A 22,882-nucleotide genomic window follows, 5' to 3' on the forward strand; every position below is an offset into this window, starting at 1 on the left:
GTGGCTTGGGTCTTTGGCTTGCAGTTGAAAGGCATTACTTACTGCAAAGGTGCTTGAATGTGGCTTGAAGTTGAAAGACACGCACTTACTGCAATGGTGGGCTTGGGAGCTTTGAAGTTGGAAGGCACTACTTACTGCAAATGTGGCTTGGGAGCTTTGCTTGAAATTGAAAGGCACTATTAGCGAATGTGGCTTGTTGCTTTGGCTTGAAGTTGAAAGGCACTAATTACTGCAAATGGTGGCTTGGGTGTGGCGAAGTTGAAAGACACCACTTACTGCAAATGGTGGCTTGGGAGCTTTGAAGTTGAAAGGCACTACTTACTGCAAATGATGGCTTGGGAGCTTTGGCTTGAGTTGAAAGGCACTATTACTGCGAATGGTGGCTTGGTTGCTTTGGCTTGAAGTTGAAAGGCACTAATTACTGCAAATGGTGGCTTGGGTGTGGCTTGAAGTTGAAAGGCACTACTTACTGCAGATCCACCACTTACTGCAAATGGTGGCTTGGGAGCTTTGACTTGAAGTTGAAAGGCACCTCTTACTGCTAATGGTGGCTTGGGTGTGGTTTGAAGTTGAAAGCCACTACTTACTGCAAATGGTGGCTTGGATGCAATGGCTTGAAGTTAAAAGGCACTACTTACTGCAAATGGTGGCATGAAGTTGAAATGGACTACTTACTGCAAATGGTGGCTTGGGTGCTTTGGATTGAAGTTAAATGGCACTACTGTAAATGCACTTACTTCCTGTTTGCACTGTATATTGATTTTAGATAAAACGCTACCACTGTGATTTTTGGCCATGTTACTCAGTCCCCCTCCGCTGAGCAGGTGCAGATAATTCTTCCCATCAATGAAAAATAAAAGTGTTATTAGTTTTTAAAAAAATGTTGAGAATATCTCTCCTGTCAATCACTCCATTCATGGTTTGAACTTTCAACTTCAAGCCACATTCAAGCCACACCTTTTCCGGTGGGTGGGGGGGGGGGGGGGCAGGGGTTATAAAACCCGGACATGTGGGTGTGGCTCGGTCTCTGCAAGATGGAGGAGGGAGAGGACACGAATCGCTGTCTTTAGTGGCTTTGCACCCTACTTCAAATGGTATGAAACTGCACTTGAATTTGGTGGCCTTGCACCCTGCTAGAAGTGGTAAGAAACTGCACTTGAATTTGGTGGCCTTATACCCTGCTTGAAATAGAATTTCAAGGATTAGCCGTGAGTCAACTACCAGCCCACCAGCCATGAGTGAGTGAGTTGCCAGCACAACAGGCTTGATTGACTGAGACGCCAGCCCAAGAATCCATTTGGCGCACAATTTGCATACTAGCCCTCTGGAAACCAGTCCCTTCAGCCCACAACACCCATACTAGCGCTCCAGAAAGCCCCCCCCCCCCGACAACTGGCCACCAATATTAGAATTGGTGGAGAGGTGGAATATTGCGTTGGATGACCAGCCCTCCTGTGTGATGCTGGGACCCAACGGGTCCCACTTAGTAAAGTATATATATATAGGTGTGTGGGAAAGAACTGCAGATGCTGGTTTAAATCAAAATGCTGGAGTAACTCTGCGGGCCAGGCAGCATCCCTGGAGAGAAGGAATGGGCGATGTTTCAGGTCGAGACCCTTCTTCAGACTGATGAATTCACGGGGAGAATGGACAAACTCCTTACAGCCAGCAGCTATAGTCAGCTTCAAACCCGGGTCTCTGGCGCCGTAAGGCAGCAACTCTACCGCTGCGCCACCGTGCCCCCCACCTGTTCTTTTACAATGGGAAGGGCTGTAGTTACAAAGGCAAAGGCAAAGGCAAAGGCAAATTTATTTCTATAGCACCATTCGTGCAAACAGCAATTCAAGGTGCAGGAAAGAAAAAATAAAATAGTCAAAAATTAAAAATTGCAAAATAAGCAAATAATACAAATTTGTCAATCCAACATTCCAGGCGCTAGACAAATACAGTCACCCTGGCCGGCACGCTGTCCTGGAGGCTATTCGCTCCTTTGAAGCTGATGCTGTTCCGACTGAGCCTGTAAGGGAGAAAGAGAGAGATTGAGAGAGAGAGAGAGAGTCATACAGCATGCCCACGCCAACCAAAATGCCACATACTAGTCGCACCTGCCAGCGTTTGTTCCATATCTCTGTAAACCTTTCTCCGTCACGATCTATTTCTCTATTTCGTTCTCTCCCTCTCTCTTTCTATCTTTATTTCTCTCAATATCACATCCGCTCTCTCCCTGAATCTCTCTGTCGCACTCTCTCTCGCTCTCTCTCTCTCTTCCTCTCTCTCTGTGTCTCTCTCGTGCACTCTCTCTCTCTTCCATTCTCTCTCTCTCCCTCTCTCTCTCTCTCTCTCTCAATATCTGTCTCTCTCTCTCTCTTTCTGTCTCTCTCGCTCTCTCTCTTCATCTCTCTCCCTAACTCTCTCTCTCTCTCTCTCTCTCTATCTCAGTCTCATTGTTTCTCAACACCTCTCCCATCTCTCATTGCCGCTCTATATTTACCTACTTATCAATCTGTCTATCTCTCCATATATATCTCTAAAATGCCTGAGATCGATCTATCTATCTATCTATCTATCTGTCTGTCTGTCTGTCTGTCTGTCTGTCTGTCTGTCTGTCTGTCTGTCTGTCTGTCTGTCTGTCTGTCTGTCTGTCTGTCTGCCTGCCTGCCTGCCTGCCTGCCTGCCTGCCTGCCTGCCTGCCTGCCTGCCTGCCTGCCTGTCTGTCTGTCTGTCTGTCTGTCTGTCTGTCTGTCTGTCTGTCTGTCTGTCTGTCTGTCTGTCTGCCTGTCTGTCTATATGGCTCTCTGTCTCAAGTTCAAGTTCAAGTGAGTTTATTGTCATGTGTCCCTGTATAGGACAATAAAATTCTTGGTTTGCTTAAGCACACAGAACATAGTAGGCATTTACTACAAAGCAGATAAATGTGTCCATATACCATGATATAAATATATACACACATGAATAAATAAACTGATAAAGTGCAAATAACAGAAAGTGGTAATTAAATAATCAGAGTTTTGTCCGAGCCAGGTTTAATTGCCTGATGGCTGTATGAAAAGTAGCTATTTCTGAACCTGGTTGTTACAGTCTTCAGGCTCCTGTACCTTCTACCTGAAGGTAGCAGGGAGATGAGTGTGTGGCCAGGATGGTGTGGGCCTTTGATGATACTGCCAGCCTTTTTGAGGCAGCGACTGCGATAAATCCCCTTGATGGAAGGAAGGTCAGAGCCGATGATGAACTGGGCAGTGTTTACTACTTTTTGTAGTCTTTTCCTCTCCAGGGCGCTCAAATTGCCGAACCAAGCCACGATGCAACCGGTCAGCATGCTCTCTACTGTGCACCTGTAGAAGTTAGAGAGAGTCTTCCTTGACAAACCGACTCTCCGTAATCTTCTCTGGAAGTAGAGGTGCTGATGAGCTTTCTTGATAATTGCATTAGTGTTCTCGGACCAGGAAAGATGTCCAGAGATGTGCACGCCCAAGAATTTGAAACAAGATCGCACCCACCGTTGATCTGTTGTGGCGGTAAGCGAACTGCAGTGGGTCCAGGTTTTTGCCGAGGTAGGAGTTGATTTGCTCTATGATCAGCCTCTCAAAGCACTTCATCACCACCGGCGTTAGTGCCACTGGTCGATAGTCATTGAGGCACGTCACCTTACTCTTCTTGGGCACTGGTATAATTGATGCCCTTTTAGCGGTGGGGACCTCAGACCTCAGAAGTGAGAGGTTGAAAATGTCCGTAAAAACTCCAGCCAGTTGGTCCGCACAGGTTTTTAGAACACGACCGGGTATACCATCAGGACCAGGTGCTTTTCGGGGGTTCATCCCTCTGAAGGATTTCCTGATGTCGGCCTCTGTGACTGAGACTGAAATGCCATCACAGCGAATGTCTATCGATCTATCTATCCCTCCCTCCATTTCTCTCTCAACTTCCCTCCCTTTCTCCTCTACCTCTCTCCTCTCCCTCTCTCCTCTCCCTCTCCCGCTCACCCACCAGAGGTACCGCAGACACGGGGAGACACCGCACAGTCTGAGGAACGAAGGGAGTGCGAGGTCGGTGAATGAGTTCCGACTGAGACAGAGAGCGGTCAGCGAGAGATGAGCGTTGCACGATTCAGCGAGTTGGTGTGAACATCTGTCGTCTAGTCTGTTCTCCTCCAGCCTGTGAACAAGGCAAAGGAAGTCCATCAACAGAAGCATCTTTACCCTCGCGGGGTCAAGATATTAAAGACCAGAGGGGGGTGATTCATAGTCACAGAGCCATAGAATCATAGCGCCATAAAGTCAGTCGGTGAGACATGGAGACACAGGGACACAGTCATAGAGCATAGAGGCACAGGGACACAGTCATAGAGACACAGGGACACAGTCATAGAGACACAGGGACACAGTCATAGAGACACAGGGACACAGTCATGGAGACACAGGGACACAGTCATAGAGACACAGGGACACAGTCATAGAGACACAGGGACACAGTCATGGAGACACAGGGACACAGTCATAGAGCATAGAGGCACAGGAACACAGTCATAGAGACACAGGGACACAGTCATAGAACATAGAGGCACAGGAACACAGTCATAGAGACACAGGGACACAGTCATAGAGACACAGGGACACAGTCATAGAGACACAGGGACACAGTCATAGAGACACAGGGACACAGCCATGGAGACACAGGGACACAGTCATAGAGACACAGGGACACAGTCATAGAGCATAGATGCACAGGAACACAGTCATAGAGACACAGGGACACAGTCATAGAACATAGAGACACAGGGACACAGTCATAGAGACACAGGGACACAGTCATAGAGACACAGGGACACAGTCATAGAGCCACAGGGACACAGGGACACAGTCATAGAGACACAGGGACACAGTCATGGAGACACAGGGACACAGTCATAGAGACATAGAGACACAGGGACACAGTCATAGAACATAGAGACACAGGGACACAGTCATAGAGACACAGGGACACAGTCATAGAGACACAGGGACACAGTCATGGAGCCACAGGGACACAGTCATAAAGCATAGAGACACAGGGACACAGTCATAGAGACACAGAGACACAGTCATAGAACATAGAGACACAGGGACACAGTCATAGAGACACAGAGACACAGTCATAGAGACACAGGGACACAGTCATAAAGCATAGAGACACAGGGACACAGTCATAGAGACACAGAGACACAGTCATAGAACATAGAGACACAGGGACACAGTCATAAAGCATAGAGACACAGGGACACAGTCATAGAGACACAGAGACACAGTCATAGAGACACAGGGACACAGTCATAGCGACACAGGGACACAGGGACACAGTCATAGAGACACAGAGACACAGTCATAGAGACACAGGGACACAGTCATAGAGACACAGAGACACAGTCATAGAACATAGAGACACAAGGACACAGTCATAAAGCATAGAGACACAGGGACACAGTCATAGAGACACAGGGACACAGGGACACAGTCATAGAGACACAGGGACACAGTCATAGAGACACAGGGACACAGTCATAGAGACACAGGGACACAGTCATAAAGACCCAGGGACACAGTCATAGAACATAAAGACACAGGGACACAGTCATAGAGACACAGGGACACAGTCATAAAGCATAGAGACACAGGGACACAGTCACGGAGCCACAGGGACACAGTCAGAGAGCATAGAGACACAGGGACAGTCAAATGGTCATAGAGCATGGAAACGGGCCTTTCGGCCCAACTTGCCGATTCCGACCAACATGCCCCTCTTCTCCCACATGGCCGCGTTTGGCCCATATCCAGAGAGAGAGAGAGTGAGAGAGAGAGAGAGAGAGAGAGATAGAGAGAGAGAGAGAGGAGAGGGAGAGAGGGATAGAGAGAGAGAGACACACACACACACAAATACACACACACACACAAATACATACTCTTACAGCTATGCCCTCTGCTTTGACATTTCCACTAATACTTTACAAAAACCCAAACAAAACATTCTCCCATCCCCCCCTTTCTCTCTATCCCTCAATTCCTCTCCCCATCTACCTCTCCCCTCTGTCCATTCTCGCTCCCCCTCCCTGTCGCCCCTCTTTCTCTGCCCCCTCTCTCCAATTCTCTCCCCTCATGCTCCACTGTCCATTCTCCCTCTCCATCCTCTCCTCCCACTTCCCCTCTCTATCCCCCATTTCCCCCCTTTCTCTCCAATAATTCCTCCTACCACTCTCCCCTTCCTCTCCCGCTCTCTCCTCCACTCTTTGCCCTCTCTCGCCCCCTCTCTCTCCCCTTCTCTCCCCCTCTCTCCCCTCTCTTTTCCCTCTCTCTATTCTCTCTCCCTCCTCTCTCTCCCTCCTCTCTCTCCCTTCTCGCTCCCCTCTGCACTCCCTCACCACTCCATCTCCTCTTCGTTCTCGCTTCTCTCTCCAACTCGCTCTGCACCTCTCTCTGCCCTTCTCACCTTCTCTCCCCCTCTCGCCCCCCTCTTTCCATTCTCCCTCTCCTCAGTCTCCCACTCCCCGAACTCTCCCCCATTTTCACGCCCGCCTCTCCCCACCTCTCTCTGCCCACTCTCTCCCCCTCTCCCATTCTCTCTCCTCTTTCTCGCACTCCCCACCTCCCTCTCCGCCTCTCTCTCCCTCTCTTATTTCTCTCTCCGCCTCAAACTCTCCCATTCTCTCTCCCCCTTTTCTCTCCCCTCTCTCTCCGCCCTCTTAACCGCACTCTCCCTGACCCCCTCCCCACTCTCTCCCCCTCTCTGTATCTCTCTCTCTCTGTCTCTCTCTCCTTCTTTTCCACTCTATCTCTCCACCTCTCTGCCACTCTCTCCCCTCTCACTCTCTCTCCACCATTCACCCCCTCCTACTCTCTCTCTCTCTTCCTCTCTCACTCTCTTCCCGCCTCTCCCTTCTCTCCCCCTCTCTTTCCCCCTCCCACTATCTCCTTCACTCCCCCTACCCTATCTCTCCCCCCTTCTCTCCCAATCTCTTTATGCCACTCTCCCTCGTCTCTCTCCACCCCCTCCCCCTTTCTCTCTCATCCCCCTCTATCCCCTCTCCCTCTCTCTCACTCCCCTCTTTCTTCCCCCCTCTCTCCCCTCTCTTTCCCTCCCTCCCTCTCCCACTATCTCTCTCTCTCACTCCAGCCTCATCAGTCGCGATCTCGTCCCGGGGAGAACGCTACACATCCCCCGCACTCCCTCCGACAGCAACCGATTGTAATTCAGGGCCAGCATGCGTAGCCTGGCGTTCCCGCGGAGAATGGAGCCGATCTCCCGGCCGCTAGCCGCGGTTAAACCCGCTGTGGACAGCCTGAGGAAGGAAGCGAGAGAGGGAGAGGGAGAATTTAGATTAGTTTAATTCAGTTTAATTTCGTTTAGATTAGAACGTTTTAGGAGGAATGAGAGGGAGAGAGGGAGAGTGGGAGGAAGAGAGAAGGAAGGAGATAGGGACGGAAAGGGAGAGAGAGAGGATGAGAAGGATGGAGAGAGGATTTAGTTTAGTTTAATTGTGTTTCATTTAGTTTAGTATAGAAAGTATTTGGAGGAGTGAGAGGGGGTGAGGGTGAGGGAGGGAGGGAAACAGGGAGGGGGTGAGGGTGTGGGAGTGAGGGAGGGGGTGAGGGTGAGGGAGGGAGGGAAATAGGAAGGGGGTGAGGGAGGGAGGTGGTGAGGGTTAGGGAGGGAGGGGGTGAGGGTGAGGGAGGGGGTGAGGGAGGGGGTGAGGGAGAGAGGGAGGGGGTGAGGGTGAGGGAGGGGGTGATGGAGGGGGTGAGGGAGAGAGGGAGGGGGTGAGGGAGAGAGGGAGGGGGTGAGAGGGAGGGGATGAGGGTGATGGAGGGAGGGAGGGAGAGAGGGAGGAGGGAGGGAGAGATAGAGGGAGGGAGGGAGAGAGAGAGGGAGGGGATGAGGGTGATGGAGGGAGGGAGGGAGGGAGAGAGGGAGGAGGGAGGGAGGGAGGTGGTGAGGAGGGGAAGAGGTAGGGGGTGAGGGAGGGAGGGATAGAGGGAGGGGGTGAGGGAGGGGGTGAGGGAGGGGGTGAGGGAGGGAGGGAGGGAGGGAGGGAGGGGGTGACGGAGGGAGGGGAGAATTTAGATAAATTTAACCTACTTTAGTTTAATTTATATAGTTTTATTTAGTTTAATTTAGAAAGTAGTAATGAGAAAGTGAGAAAGTGTGGGAGAGAAGGAGGGACAGAACTGGTGATAGGGAGGGATAGAGAGAGAGGGAGACTCTGGTTGTTTCGTTTAGCTGAGCTTAGTTTTGTGCTTTTCAATTCTGTTCAGTTTAGTTTTGTTTAATTTTGTCTATCTATAGTTGAGTTTATGTCACGTGTACCGAGGTACAGTGAAAAGCTTTTGTGGCCTGCTATCCAGTCAGCGGAAAGACAATTCATGATTACAATCGAGCCGTCCACAGTGTACAGATACAGGATAAAGGGAATAACGTTTGTTGGGAGGGAGAGAGTGAGGGTAGGAGAGTAGGAGGTAGTGAGGGAGGGAGAGAGTTAACTTTAGTTTAGTTTGATTTATTAAAGAAGTGGGCAGGGAAGCTGAAGCTACTAAAGGACTGAGAAGGGGCCGGAAGGCCTGAAGCCTGACTACTAGGCCTGAAAATGTCCAGCAACCTCTGAGAAGGGCTGAGGAGCCTGAAGCATGGCTCCTAGACCCAAAAACATCCAGAGCCTATTAGCCCCCTATTGGGGGCAAACGGCCTAAAATCCTTCCAACTAGGCCAGAAAGTGGGTGCAGCCTGTGTATTAGGCAATAAGCCCAAAATGTCCAGAAATGTGCAGCCTGTGTATTAGGCAATAAGCCCAAAGAATCCAGATAATTGGCCTCCACTGCCTTCTGAAGCAGAGAATTCCACAGATTTACAGACTCTGGGTGAAAAGGTTTTTCCTCATCTCCGTTCTAAATGGCTTACCCCTTATTCTTAAACTGTGTTCGACCCCTGGTTCTGGACTCCTGTTTCCTGCCTCTAGCGTATCCAATCCCTTAATATATGTTTTAATAAGAACGCTCTCATCCTTCTAAAATCCAGTGAATACAAGCCCAGCCGCTCCATTCTATCAAAATATGTCCCGCCATCCCGTGAATTAACATTGTAAACCTACGCCGCACTCCCTCAATAGCAAGAATGTCCTTCCTCAAATTTGGAGACCAAAACTGCACACAATACTCCAGGTGTGGTCTTATTAGGGCCCTGTACAACTGCAGAACGACCTCTTTGCTCCTATATTCGATTCCTCGTGTTATAAAGGCCAACATGCCATTATCTTTCTTCACTGTGCTGTACCTGCATGCTTACTTTCATAGATTGATGAACAAGGACCCCCAGATCTTGTTTTACTTCACCTTTTCCCAACTTGACACCATTTAGATAATAATCTGCCTTCCTGTTTTTGCCACCAAAGTGGATAACCTCACATTTCTCTACATTAAACTGCATCTGTCATGCATCTGCCATCTCCCCCAACCTGTCCAAGTCACCCTGCATTCTCATAGCATCCTCCTCACAGTTCACACTGCCACCCAGCTTTGTGTCATCTGCAAATTTGCTAAGTGTTACTTTTAATCTCTACATCGGGGATCATGCAGAAGCCTCCTCCGTGGCGATTCACGGAAACTACGACATGATACACTCTGTGATGGAAACATAGAAACATAGAAATAGGTGCAGGAGGAGGCCATTCGGCCCTTCGAACCAGCACCGCCATTCATTGTGATCATGGCTGATCATCCCCTATCAATAACCCGTGCCTGCCTTAATAATAATAATAATAAATTTTATTTATGGGCGCCTTTCAAGAGTCTCAAGGACACCTTACAAAAATTGAGCATGTAGAGGAAAAACATGTAAGGGGAATGAAATACATAGTAGAGACATGACTAGTACACAAAGTAAAGACAGAATTCAATACAAAACACAGTATGAGGCAATTAATGCACAGATGAAAAGGGACGGGGACGTGGGGCTAAGGATAGGCAGAGGTGAAGAAATGGGTCTTGAGGCGGGACTGGAAGATGATGAGGGACACGGAATTGCAGATCAGTTGGGGGAGGGAGTTCCAGAGCCTGGGAGCTGCCCTGGAGAAGACTCTGTCCCCAAAACTGCGGAGGTTGGACTTGCGGATGGAGAGGAGACCGGCTGATGTGGATCTGAGGGACCGTGAGGGTTGGTAGGGGGAGAGGAGGTCAATGAGATATGGGGGGGCCAGATGGTGGAGGGCTTTGTAGGTGAGGATCAGGATTTTGTAGGTGATCCGGTGGGAGATGGGAAGCCAGTGAAGTTGTTTGAGGACTGGAGTGATGTGATGCCAGGATTTGGTATGGGTGATGAGTCGGGCGGCTGCGTTCTGGACCAGTTGGAGTCGGTTGATGTAGGTGGAGCTGATGCCAAGGAGAAGTGAGTTGCAATAGTCGAGTCGGGAGGAGATGAAGGCATGGATGAGTCTTTCAGCAGCGGGCGGTGTGAGAGAGGGTCTGAGTTTGGCGATGTTGCGGAGATGAAAGAAGGAGGTTTTAATGACATGGCGGATGTGAGGCTCAAGGGAGAGGGTGGAATCAAAGATCACGCCAAGGTTACGGGCCTGGGGAGATGGGGAGACAGTGGTGCCGTCGATGGTGAGAGTGGGGTTATTGATATGCCTTCTCCCCATATCCCTTGACTCCACTAGCCCCTAGAGCTCTATGTAACTCTCTCTTAAATCCATCCAGTGACTTGGCCTCCACTTCCCTCTGTGATGCGTCAGGTGACCAATTATGTCAACATTTTGGACGATGGCAGAAGCCAACAGGGAGCTACACGTCTTCTGACACATGAGCGAACAAATCCCTTCACCCAAATCATTGATATATATTGTAAATAGCTGTGGTCCCAGCACCGAGCCTTGCGGTACCCCACTAGTCCCTGCCTGCCATTCTGAAAAGGACCTGTTAATCCCTACTCTTTGTTTCCTGTCTGCCAACCACTTCTCTATCCATGTGAGCACTCAAAACCATATGCCCTAATTTTGCCCACAAATCTCCTATGTGGGACCTTATCAAATGCTTTCTGAAAGTCCAGGTACACTACTGGCTCTCCCTTATCCATTTCACTAGTTACAGCTTCAGAAAATTCCAGTAGATTAGTCAAGCATGATTTCCCCTTCATAAATCCTTGCTGACTCAGACTGATCCTGCTACTGCTATCCAAATGTGCCACTATTTCATCTTTTATAATTGACTCCAGCATCTTCCCCCACCACCAATGTCAGGCTAAATGGTCTATGATTCCCTGTTTTCACTCTCCCGGCATTCTTAAAACGTGGGATAGGCCCACATCCTCTGTAATAGCTCTTAGAGGTCTTGAAATACCTGAATTGATTTCAGTTCAGCTTTCAATACCATAGTCCCCACCAGCCTGGCAGAGAAGCTGCTGGAACTAGGGCTGAACACTCCCCTGTGTGCCTGGGTCCTGGACTTTCTCACCGACAGGCCCCAGGTAGTCAGGATGGGGAGACATACATCGAGCACCCTCATCCTGAGCACAGGATCCCCCCAGGGTTGCATCCTCAGCCCCGTACTGTACTCCCTGTACACACATGACTGTGGCCAGTTTCAGCTCCAACTCCATCATCACGTTTGCTGATGACACTGTGGTGGTGGGCCTGATCACCGATAACGATGAGAAGGCCTACCTGGAGGAGGTGGCTGACCTGGCACTCTGGTGTCAGGACAACAGCCTCCTCTTGAATGTTACTAAAACTAAGGAGCTGATTGTGGACTTTAGAAGGGCTCAACATCCGAGAACATACTCGCCACTGGGGATAAATGGAATTACTGTGGATAGGGTGAGCAGCTTTAAATACCTGGGAGTCCACATCACAGAGAATCTGACATGGACCACACACACTGCCGCACTAGTGAGTAAGGCAAGGCAGTACCTTTACCACCTCAGGCAGTTGAGGAAATTCAGAGTTTCTCTGAGGATCCACCAGTGCTTCTACTCTGGGGCTGTAGAAAGCATTTTGACCGGCAACATCACAATCTGGTTTGGAAACAGCTCTGCCCAGGAGAAAAAGGCTCTGCAAAGAGTAGTGTGTGGAGGACCTATACACCAGGAGGTGCAGATCCAGAGCCAGCAACATTAATGGGAGACTCCTACCACCCCAGCAACGGACTGTTCCAGCCACTACGGTCAGGCAAATGCCTCCGCTGTCACACTGTGAAAACAGAGAGGATGAGACAGGGTTTCTTCCCAAAGGCCATCAGGACTGTGAACTCTAATCTCACCATGGACTAATTTACTGTTGTGTTGTGTCTATTTTTTATTTTTTTCTAAAATGTAAATACTGGTTCTGTTCTGTTTTTGCACAATCCGCAGGCATTGTACATCTTGTGTGTGTATGTGACAAATAAAGTTGACTTGATGACTTGAATCCTGTCTAGAGTCATAGCCCTCCACCATCTGGCCCCCCCCATATCTCACTGACCTCCTCTCCCCCTACCAACCCTCACGGTCCCTCAGATCCACATCAGCCGGTCTCCTCTCCATCCACAAATCCAACCTCCGCAGTTTTGGGGACAGAGCCTTCTCCAGGGCAGCTCCCAGGCTCTGGAACTCCCTCCCCCAACTGATCCGCAATTCCGTGTCCCTCACCATCTTCCAGTCCTGCCTCAAGACCCATCTCTTCCCCTCTGCCTATCCTTAGCCCCACGTCCCCCTCCCTTTTCATCTGTGCTTGAATTGCCTCGTATTGTGTTTTGAATTGAATTCTGTCTTTAATTTGTGTACTAGTCATGTCTCTACTATTTATTTCATTCCCCTTACATGTTTTTCCTCTACTTGCTAAATTTTTGTAAGGTGCCCTTGAGACTCTTGAAAGGCGCCCATAAATAAAATGTATTATTATTATTATAGTTGTTGAGTGATACATTGTGCAAACAGGCCTTTCAGCCCAGCTTGCCCACACCAGCCAACATGTTGCAGCTGCACTAGTCGAACCTGCCTGCTCTTGGTCCATATCCCTCCAAACTTGTCCTATCCATGTACCTGTCTGTTTCTTACGTTGGGCCTAAAGAAGCAGGACGCCTGAAGCCTGATTTTAAGTCCTGAAAATGGTCCGCCGCCTCTGTACTAGCCACGTGAGGCGACTGAAGACTGCACTAGGCTGGAGAGGGAGGTCAGGAAGCCGCAAGCCTGATCACTAGGCCGGACAAGGGACCAAATGCATAAAGCCTGCGGACTAGGCCCGAAGGCCTGCTTACCGGAGAGTCCGGAGCCTGGAGCCCGGGTAGGCGAGGGCCGGGACGAGGATCCGCAGCCCGGCGTCGCTGAGGGGGTTGTTGTCGAGGTTGAGGGAAGTCAGCGAGGGAGTTGACCTCAGCACCGTTACCAGGGAGGCGGCCTGGGGTCGGCCAAGCGAACAGCTCATGAGGCTGAGGGGGAATAAAAGCTGAGAGATTTAGAGATCCTCCCTCTTTTCCTCACTCCTTTGCTCTCTATCTCTCTTCTCCTCATTCTCTCACTCTCTCTCTTTCTCCCTCCCGTCCTCTCTCTCTCCACTCCCTCCATCTCTCTCTTTCCCTCTCTCACTCTCTCCTCTCCTCCCCATTCTCCCTCTCTCTTTCTCCCTCCCTTCCTCTCTCTCTCCACCCTCCATCTCTCTCTCTCTCCCTCTCTCACTCTCCCACCTTCCCTCTCCCTCCACTTCACTGCTTTCCTCTCTCCCACTCCATCTCCTTCGCTCCCTCTCCCTTCTCCCTCACTCTCTCTCTCTCCCTCACTCTCCCCCTCTCCCTTTCTCTCTCCCTCATTTCCTGTTTCCCTTCCACTTACCCTCATTCTTTTACTCATTTGCTCATTTCCTGCCCTCCCTCTCTCTGTCCCTATTTGAATCCTCCCCTCCCTCTCCCTCCCTCCCTCTTACTCTTTCTCCCTCCATCCCTCACACCCTCTCTCCATCACTCCCTCCCTCGCTCCTCCCTCCCCTTCCACTCCCCTCCCTCCCTCCATCTCACCCACCCTCACCCCATCCCTTCCTTCCTCCTTCCATCATTCTTTCACCCATTCTCTCACTTCCCGCCCTCCCTCCGTATCATCCTTCTCTCCCCCTCCCTCCCACTCTCCCTCCTTCTCTCTCCCTCTCTCCTACCCAATGATACAATGATACAATTTATTTGTTGTCATTTTGAGATTCCTCAACCTCATTGAGGTTCAAACGAAATTTGGTTTCTGCAGTCATACACACAAGAAAAAGAACCAAGACACAACTCAATTCACACAAACATCCATCACAGTGAATCTCCTCCTCACTGTGATGGAAGGCAAAGACCTATCTCTCCCCTGCACTCCCCATTCTCCTCCCGATGTCAGAGTCAAAGCCCCTGGCGGCCGATGGTAAGTGTCCCACGGCCATTAATGCCGCGCCGGGTGATGCAAGGCCCCGCTCCGGGTCTTGGTGTTGGAGCCCCCGGCGGGCGCTAGCAAGTCCTGCGGCCATTTAAAGCCGCGCCGGGCGATGTAAGGCCCCGCTCCAATTCATCCTCAACCCCACAACTCGGGCGGGAGGAGTCGCCGTTGCGGAAGCCCCGAAAAGCAGTCACCCAGCAGGGACCCGCGGGCTCCCGGTGTCACCGCCCACCAGATCTGCGATTGGAACCTCCGAATCTTCGGGGTCGGGCCGCAGCAGTGCACCACCACAGCTCCTCCAAGCTGCGAACTTGGCCAGCTCCACGCTGGTAAGTAAGTCCGCAGGCTCCGCGACTGGAGCCCCAGGTCGTTCCGGTTGGAGGCTGCTCCACGGTGCTAAGCCCCAACAACAACGGAGACCCGACAGAGAAAAGGTCGGGTTCTCCGTGCAGGGGATAGATTTTAAAAGTTTCCCAGCCCCCACACACATACCCAGTTAAAAAAAACATTGCAAACCACATTCAAACGAGACAAAATATAAAAAAATTAAAAACGACAGACGGACTGCAGAGGCTGCTGCGACGTGAGTCGCGCTGCCCACACGGACCCACCCATCCTCTCTATCACTCTCTCTCACTCACTCTTTCTTTCCGTCTGCCCTTACACACCTCTCCCCGTCTGTCACCCACTCCCCCCCCCTTCCCTGATCCTGTCACCCCCTCCCCGCCGGACCCAACACCCCTTTGACCCTCCATCCTTCTTCTCGTGTGTTTAACGTCCTTCCATCTGAGCCCTGCACCCCTCCCCATCTCGGTAACCCCCCTCCATTTTGGGTAAGGTGAGGACATTAAACTTACCGAAAACTCAAAAGTGGGGAACGTCTATTTGAAAGACCCTCCCCAATCCTTCTCAACCCTCCAGCAGTGAGAATATTGTTGGAAAGACTGAGAAACTTCACGGATCGATTCTGACTAAAGACTTGAAACATAACCTGCAGTTCTCTTTCATTCATCCCGGTGTTGTCTAACCTGTGGAGAGAGGGAGGGGAGAGAGAGGCAAGAGATTGTAGGGGGAGAGGGCGAGAGAGAGGGAGGTGTAGTTGGTGGAAGAAAGCGAGGGAAGAGAGGGGGAGAGAGTGGGGTGAGAAAGATGGAGAGAAGTTGGGGGGAGAGTGAGAGGGTGAGAGAAAAAGGGAGAGAAGGGGGAGAGTCGAAGAGAGCGAGGTGGAGAGAAAGTGTGGGGAGAGGGGGCAGAGAGGGGGGGGGGATAGAGGAGAAAAATAAGGCAGAGGGAGAGAGACGCGGAGAGAGGGGGAGAGACGCGGAGAGGGGGAGAGAGAGAGCAGAGGTGAGAAATTGCGACATGGGGTGCATAGAAACATAGAAAATAGATGCAGGAGTAGGCCATTCGGCCCTTTGAGCCTGCACCGCCATTCAATATGCAGATCATCCAACTCAGTATCCTATACCTGCCTTCTCTCCATACCCCCTGATACCTTTAGCCACAAGGGCAACATCTAACTCCCTCTTAAAACAGCCAATGAACTGGCCTCAACTACGTTCTGTGGCAGAGAATTCCAGAGATTCACCACTCTCTGTGAAAAATGTTTTTCTCATCTCGGTCGTAAAAGATTTCCCTCTTATCCTTTTAACTGTGACCCCTTGTTTTGGACTTCCCCAACATTGAGAACAATCTTCCGGCATCTAGCCTGTCCAATGATTTCACCACTTTCCAAATGTGCTGCTATCCCATCTTTAATAACTGACTCTAGCAGTTTCCCCACTACCGATGTTAGACTAACTGGTCTGTAATTACCCATTTTCTCCCTTCCTCCCTTTTTAAAAAGTGTGGTTACTTTAGCTACCCTCCAATTGTCAGGAACTCCTCCAGAATCTAAAGAGTTTTGAAAAATTATCACTAATGCATCCCCCATTTCTGGGGCTACTTCCTTAAGTACTCTGGGATGCAGCCTATCGGGCCCTGGGGATTAATCCATTCAATTTACCTAACACCACTTCCCGGCTAACCTGGATTTCACTCAGTTCTTCCATCTCATTTGACACCCGGTCCCCTGCTATTTCTTCTTATTTTATTAAACGATTATATATGTCTTCCTTAGTGAAAACAGAACCAAAGTAGTTATTCAATTGGTCTGCCATGTCCTTGTTCCCCATGATCAATTCACCTGTTTCTGACTGCAAGGGACCTACATTTGTTTTAACTAATCTTTTTCTCTTCACATATGTATAAAAACTTTTGCTGTCAGTTTTTATGCTCCCTGCCAGTTTTTTTCATAACATATTTTCCCTTTCCTAATTAAGCCATTTGTCCTCCTCTGCTGGACTCTGAATTTCTCCCAGTCCTCTGGTAGGCTGCTTTTTCCCGCCAATTTGAATGCTTCATTTTTTGTTTTAATACTAATAATAATAATAATAATAATATATTTTATTGTCATTGCACGTCAGTGCAACGAGATTTAGTATGCAGTTCCACTGATGAAAAAGAAAAGTAAAATAAATAAATAAGCTGTGTGACGTGACCATCCGAGGGAGAATGTCCAGGGGGGGTGGGGGGCACTCAGCAGGGCCGGTTGAGAGCCGCTATAGCTCTTGGAATAAAGCTGTTTCTGAGTCTGGAGGTTCGGGCGTAGAACTGACCGTTACAGGGGTGTGATGAATCTTTATGGATGCTGACGGCCATCCTGAGGCACCGTGTGTGGTAGATGCCCTCCAAGGCTGCTAGCTCTGTCCCAATAATCCTCTGTGCTCTGTGGACGACGCGCTGAAGAGCTCTCCTCTCCGCCTCCGTGCAGCTGAGATACCACACAGAGATGCCATACGTTAATATGCTCTCTGTGGTGCAGCGGTAGAACATTGTCAGCAGCTGTTGGGGCAGACCAGTCTTTTTTAATGTCCTCAGGAAGAACAGTCGTTGCTGTGCCTTCTTGACCAGCGCAGCGGTGTTGGTGGACCATGTGAGGTCCTCTGAAATGTGAGTGCCCAGAAACTTAAAGCTGGACACTCTCTCCACACTTTCCCCGTAAATGGAGATTGGGGCGTATTCTCCATTATGGGACCTCCTGAAGTCAATAATCAGCTCCTTGGTCTTGGAGGTGTTTAGTGACAAGTTGTTACGTGTGCACCAGTCCGCCAGGTTCTGCACCTCCGCTCTGTATTTTGTTTCATCACCGTTGGTGATCAGCCCAATCACTGTTGTGTCGTCTGCAAACTTCACGATGGTGTTGGTGTCGAATGCAGGAACACAGTCGCAAGTGAAGAGGGAGTAGAGCATGGGGCTTAGTACACAGCCCTGTGGTGTGCCGGTGCTCAGGGTGGTAGTGGAGGACAGGTGCGGGCCCAGTCTCACTGCCTGCGGTCGCTCCGTCAGAAAGTTCAGGATCCAATCGCACATCGGCGAGCTGAGGCCTAGCTGGTGGAGTTTGGTGGTGAGCTTGGTGGGGATGACCGTATTGAATGCAGAGCTATAGTCAATGAAGAGCATCCTCACGTACGTGCCCTGTCTATCCAGGTGGGTCAGGACAGTGTGAAGAGCCAGAGAGATGGCATCCTCTGTTAACCTATTTGCCCTGTATGCAAATTGATGAGAGTCCAGTGAGGCAGGGATGCTGGATTTGATATGGGAGAGGACCAGCCTTTCGAAGCACTTCATTGGGATTGGAGTTAGGGCAACCGGGCGGTAGTCGTTCAGGTTGGTGACTTTGGACTTTTTCGGCACCGGCACTATGGTGGCTGTTTTCAGGCACTTGGGGACCGTTGCCAGAGATAGAGATAGATTGAAGATTCTCGTGAATACCTCCGCCAGCTGTGCAGCACAGTCCTTTAGTATCCTTCCCTGGACTCCATCCGGGCCTGCAGCCTTGCGTGGATTGATCCTACGCAGAGCGCACTGTACCTCCTGAGTGCTCAGTGTTAAGGCCTGTCCCTCCGCCATGGCCGGGGTTATTCCACTCCAGGTGGTGTTGCCAGTTTCGAACCGGGCAAAGAAGGTGTTCAGTTCGTTGGCCAGTGTGATATCACCGTGGGGGCAGGCGGGGCTGCTCTTGTAGTCAGTAATGTCCCTGACACCCTGCCACATGCTTCTGGTGTCCGCGGCATTGAAGTGTTCTTCTACCCTTTGCCTGTGGGTGTCTTTGGCCTTTTTTATGCCTTTGTTCAGGTTCGACCTGGCCGCACTGTAGGCAGAAGTGTCCCTGGATTTAAAGGCATTGTTGCGTGACCTTAGCAGATCCTGAACCTCCTTGTTCATCCAGGGTTTCCGGTTTGGGAACATCTTTATTTGCTTGTCCACTGTGACAGTCTCCACACAGCAGTTGATGTAGGAGAGCACAGTGGATGTGTACTCCTCCAAGTCTGCCTCTGTACCACTGGTAGCCTGATGTTCAAACAGGTCCCAGTCGGTGCGATCAAAGCAGTCCTGGAGTTGTAGGGTGGCGTCCTCGGGCCATATTTTGACCGTCCTTATTGCAGGTTTGGTCTTGCGGATGAGAGGTTTGTATGCAGGCAGTAGAAACAGTGAGAGGTGATCGGATTGCCCCAGGGATGGGCAGTGGAGAGCTCTGTAAGCATCCTTGATGTTGGTGTACACTTTATCCATGGTGTTTGAGCCCCTGGTAGGGCACTGCGCATGCTGGTGGAATTTGCGGAGTGTGGCTCATAGGTCGACCTGGTTAAAGTCCCCTGCAACAATGAAGGCACCGTCGGGGTGAGCATCCTGCTGCTTACTGATGGCCGAGTGCAGCTGTGCTAGTGCTAGGTTAGCATTATCCTGTGGTGGGATGTATATGGCCATGATGATAACCACAGTAAACTCCCGAGGCAGGTAAAACGGCCTACATTTAAGCAGTAGGTATTCCAGGTCTGGGGAACAGTAGCTCTCTATTGCAGTGTGGTTGGTACACCAGTCATTGTTGATGTAGATGCAGAGCCCGCCACCCTTGCTCTTATCGGAGTCCTTTGTTCTATCAGCACGATGCAGTGACCGGTTGGTTAGGTCCACAGCCCCATCGGGAACCAGCGCGCTGAGCCAGGTCTCTGTGAAGTTCAGCACACAGCAGTCTTCCAGGGATCGCTGGGTGTTGATCCAGAGCCTTACCTCATCCAGCTTGTTGGTGAGTGACCGGGCATTCGCCAGAAAGACGCTTGGGAGCGATGGTCTTTGTGGTGCCCTCCGTAGCCTGTCCTGCACCCCCGCTCGCATTGCACGCTTCTGCTTTCACTCCCGGCGCTTGCTCCGTCTCCTACCCTCCGGAGTGGTGATCCAGGGGGCTGTTCTGCCCAGCTCCATCGGGATTTTGGTAAGGGTACTGTAGTACACTATCCCTGATTTCCCTTGCTTTCCACGGATGCACTACCTTCCCTGATTTATTATTTTGCCAAACTGGGATGAATAATTGTTGTAGTTCATCCATGCAGTCTTTAAATGCCTTCCATTGCATATCCACTGTTAACCCTTTAAGAATCAATTGCCAGTCAATCTTGGCCAATTCACGAATCATGTTACCTTTCTTTAAGTTCAGGACCCTTGTTTCTGAATTAATTATGTCACTCTCCATCCTAAAGAAGAACTCAACCATGTTATGGTCACTCTTGCCCAATGGGCCATGCACAACAAGACTGCTAATTAACCCTTCCTCTTTACCCAATACCCAGTCTAGAATAGCCTGCTCTCTCGTTGGTTCCTCTACATGTTGGCATATAACCATATAACAATTACAGCACAGAAACAGGCCATCTCGGCCCTTCTAGTCCGCGCCGAACACTTATTCTCCCCAAGTCCCATCTACCTGCACTCAGACCATAACCCTCCATTCCTTTCCCGTCCATATAACTATCCAAATTATTTTTAAATGATAAAATCGATCCTGCCTCCACCACCTCCACTGGAAGCTCATTCCACACAACTACCACTCTCTGAGTAAAGAAGTTCCCCCTCATGTTACCCCTAAACTTCTGTCCCTTAATTCTCAAGTCATGTCCTCTTGTTTGAATCTTCCTACTCTCAGTGGGAAAAGCTTATCCACGTCAACCCTGTCTATCCCTCTCATCATTTTAAAGACCTCTATCAAGTCCCTCCTTAACCTTCTGCGCTCCAAAGAATAAAGACCTAACTTGTTCAACCTTTCTCGGTAACTTAGTTGCTGAAACCCAGGCAACATTCTAGAAATCTCCTCTGTACTCTCTCTATTTTGTTGACATCCTTCCTATAATTAGGCGACCAAAATTGTACACCATACTCCAGAATTGGCCTCACTAATGCCTTGTACAATTTTAACATTACATCCCAACTTCTATACTCAACTATCGTATAGAAAGCTATCCTGGGGTGAGGGGGAGTGGGAGGGTGAAAGGGATGGAAATGTCAAACAATGAATGATTTTGCTGTAGCGTGACATTTGGGCAGGAACTTCCATAGGACAGGTTTAGAGGTATATGGGCCAAACGCGGGCAGGTGGAATGGGTATAGTTGGGGCATGTTGGTCAGTGTGGGCAAGTTGGGCTGAATGCCTGTTTCCATGCCATATCATTCTTTGATTATAAGTATCTGATATCTCTCTCCCTTCCTTACTCTCCCACCCACTCACTCCCTTTCTGCATTTAAAGTTTAAACCTGTCCTATCCGTGTGCCTGTGTAAGTGGCTTTTAAATGTTGGGATAGAACATGCCTCAACTACCTATCAACCAGAACCAGAACGTCCTCTGGCAGCTCGTACCATATACCCATTAGGCTCTGTGTGGAAACGTTGCCCCTCAGGTTCCTATTAAATGTATCTGTGACACCAATGTCAGAGAATTATGTAAGGCCTCTGTTCTACAACACTCCTTGTCCACCTGTGACAACACTCCTAAATCCCAATGACAACAAAGTCAAAATTACCAAAGCTCTTGAAGATGACATTGTGAGTTCACCAAGGTTGATGTGAGAAAGATCATTCCAGTTTCCCCAATGTCCTTCCGTTCGATTCTGAGGGAGGTAGAGAGAGATGGATAGGGAGGGTAAGAAGAGGGGGGGGGGGGGGTGAGGAGGGAGAGAGAGGTGGGAGAGAGGTAGAGTGAGAAGGGTGGAGACGTGGAGAGAGAAAATCAATAGTAAAAATAGAGGGGGAGAGGAGGGAGCGCCGCACTGTGGGAGGGGGTGAGAGGAGGGAGCGCCACACTGTGGGAGGGGGGCACCACACTGTGGGAGGGGGTGAGAGGAGGGAGCGCCACACTGTGGGAGGGGGGGGCTCCACACTGTGGGAGGGGGTGAGAGGAGGGAGCACCACACTGTGGGAGGGGGTGAGAGGAGGGAGCGCCACACTGTGGGAGGGGGTGAGAGGAGGGAGCGCCACACTGTGGGAGGGGGTGAGAGGAGGGAGCGCCACACTGTGGGAGGGGGTGAGAGGAGGGAGCGCCACACTGTGTGGGGGGGGGGGGAGGGAGCGCCACACTGGGAGGGGGTGAGAGGAGGGAGCGCCACACTGTGGGAGGGGGTGAGAGGAGGGATCGCCACACTGTGTGGGGGGGGGGAGGGAGCACCACACTGTGGGAGGGGGTGAGAGGAGGGAGCGCCACACTGTGGGAGGGGGTGAGAGGAGGGAGCGCCACACTGTGGGAGGGGGTGAGAGGAGGGAGCGCTACACTGTGGGGGGGGGGGGAGGGAGCGCCACACTGTGGGAGGGGGTGAGAGGAGGGAGCGCCACACTGTGGGAGGGGGTGAGAGGAGGGAGCGCCACACTGTGGGAGGGGAGAGGAGGGAGCGCCACACTGTGGGAGGGGAGAGGAGGGAGCGCCACACTGTGGGAGGGGAGTGGAAGGCTTTACCTGAGTGTTGTACATAAGTGTAGGTCCCTCCCTTCCTCCATGCGTTCCTCGAGAGGGGGGACATGGGCTATATCAGATGTGGACATATTCTCCCCACTCCACTTTCTCCCCTTGAGTTGCTGTAAGAGAGAGAGAAAGATAATTTCTTATAATCCCCCGTCCCCATCCCCGTCCCGTCCCCATCCCCAACACCTCTCTCCCCGTCTCTGCAACCCCCTCCCCTCTGGCCCCTACACCTCCCTCCTGGCCTGTGTAACCCCTTCGCTCCCTTGTCTCCCCCAGCTTTCCCTGTTCTCCCGCAGCTCCCTCTTCTCCATTAGCAGTGCGGAGCTCCCTCTTTTCCCCCTTTCTCCCACCTCAATGCAGTTTTACACGTTCTGTACAAATCCACAACTCTCTGGAAAATGCTCAAACGGGAGGCAGTATATTCTCGAGAGACGATTGAGAAAGGGGCGGAGGTTATAAACCTTATCAGAAGCACACAGAACATCCCGAAAGGGAGCTACGCCCAAATGGCACAAGACATTGGTGAGGCTGCACATAGAATATTGACTTCGGGGAATTATCTAGCTATATTCCTAGGTCCCGCTGCTCCACGACATTCCCGGTCAAGAGTGTTTTATTGTCATATGTCCCAGATAGAACAATGAAATGCTTAATTGCTGCAGCACAAC

The 22,882-nt window shown here is 50.6% G+C and overlaps 1 protein-coding gene across 2 annotated transcripts; it reads right to left on the reverse strand.

Moving 5' to 3' along the window:
- Positions 1-1,551: 1,551 nt before the first annotated feature.
- On the reverse strand, positions 1,552-22,637 carry LOC116991967 (ribonuclease inhibitor-like). 2 transcript variants are annotated; one of them, XM_033050982.1, is made up of 9 exons: positions 22,493-22,637; positions 22,209-22,329; positions 21,283-21,369; positions 15,246-15,416; positions 13,245-13,415; positions 7,136-7,306; positions 3,985-4,152; positions 1,912-2,017; positions 1,552-1,783 (listed from the first exon to the last, which is right to left on the reverse strand). In XM_033050982.1, the coding sequence occupies exons 2-8, from the start codon at positions 22,292-22,294 to the stop codon at positions 1,936-1,938; spliced, it is 936 nt and encodes a 311-aa protein (XP_032906873.1). In that variant the 5' UTR covers positions 22,295-22,329; positions 22,493-22,637; the 3' UTR covers positions 1,552-1,783; positions 1,912-1,935. The 2 variants fall into 2 exon arrangements, with proteins under 2 accessions (XP_032906873.1, XP_032906874.1); XM_033050983.1 differs by having other exon boundaries at positions 22,209-22,327; positions 22,565-22,631.
- Positions 22,638-22,882: the final 245 nt, after the last annotated feature.

The sequence above is a fragment of the Amblyraja radiata genome, chromosome 35, assembly GCF_010909765.2.
Source record: "Amblyraja radiata isolate CabotCenter1 chromosome 35, sAmbRad1.1.pri, whole genome shotgun sequence".
Lineage (NCBI taxonomy): Eukaryota > Metazoa > Chordata > Chondrichthyes > Rajiformes > Rajidae > Amblyraja > Amblyraja radiata.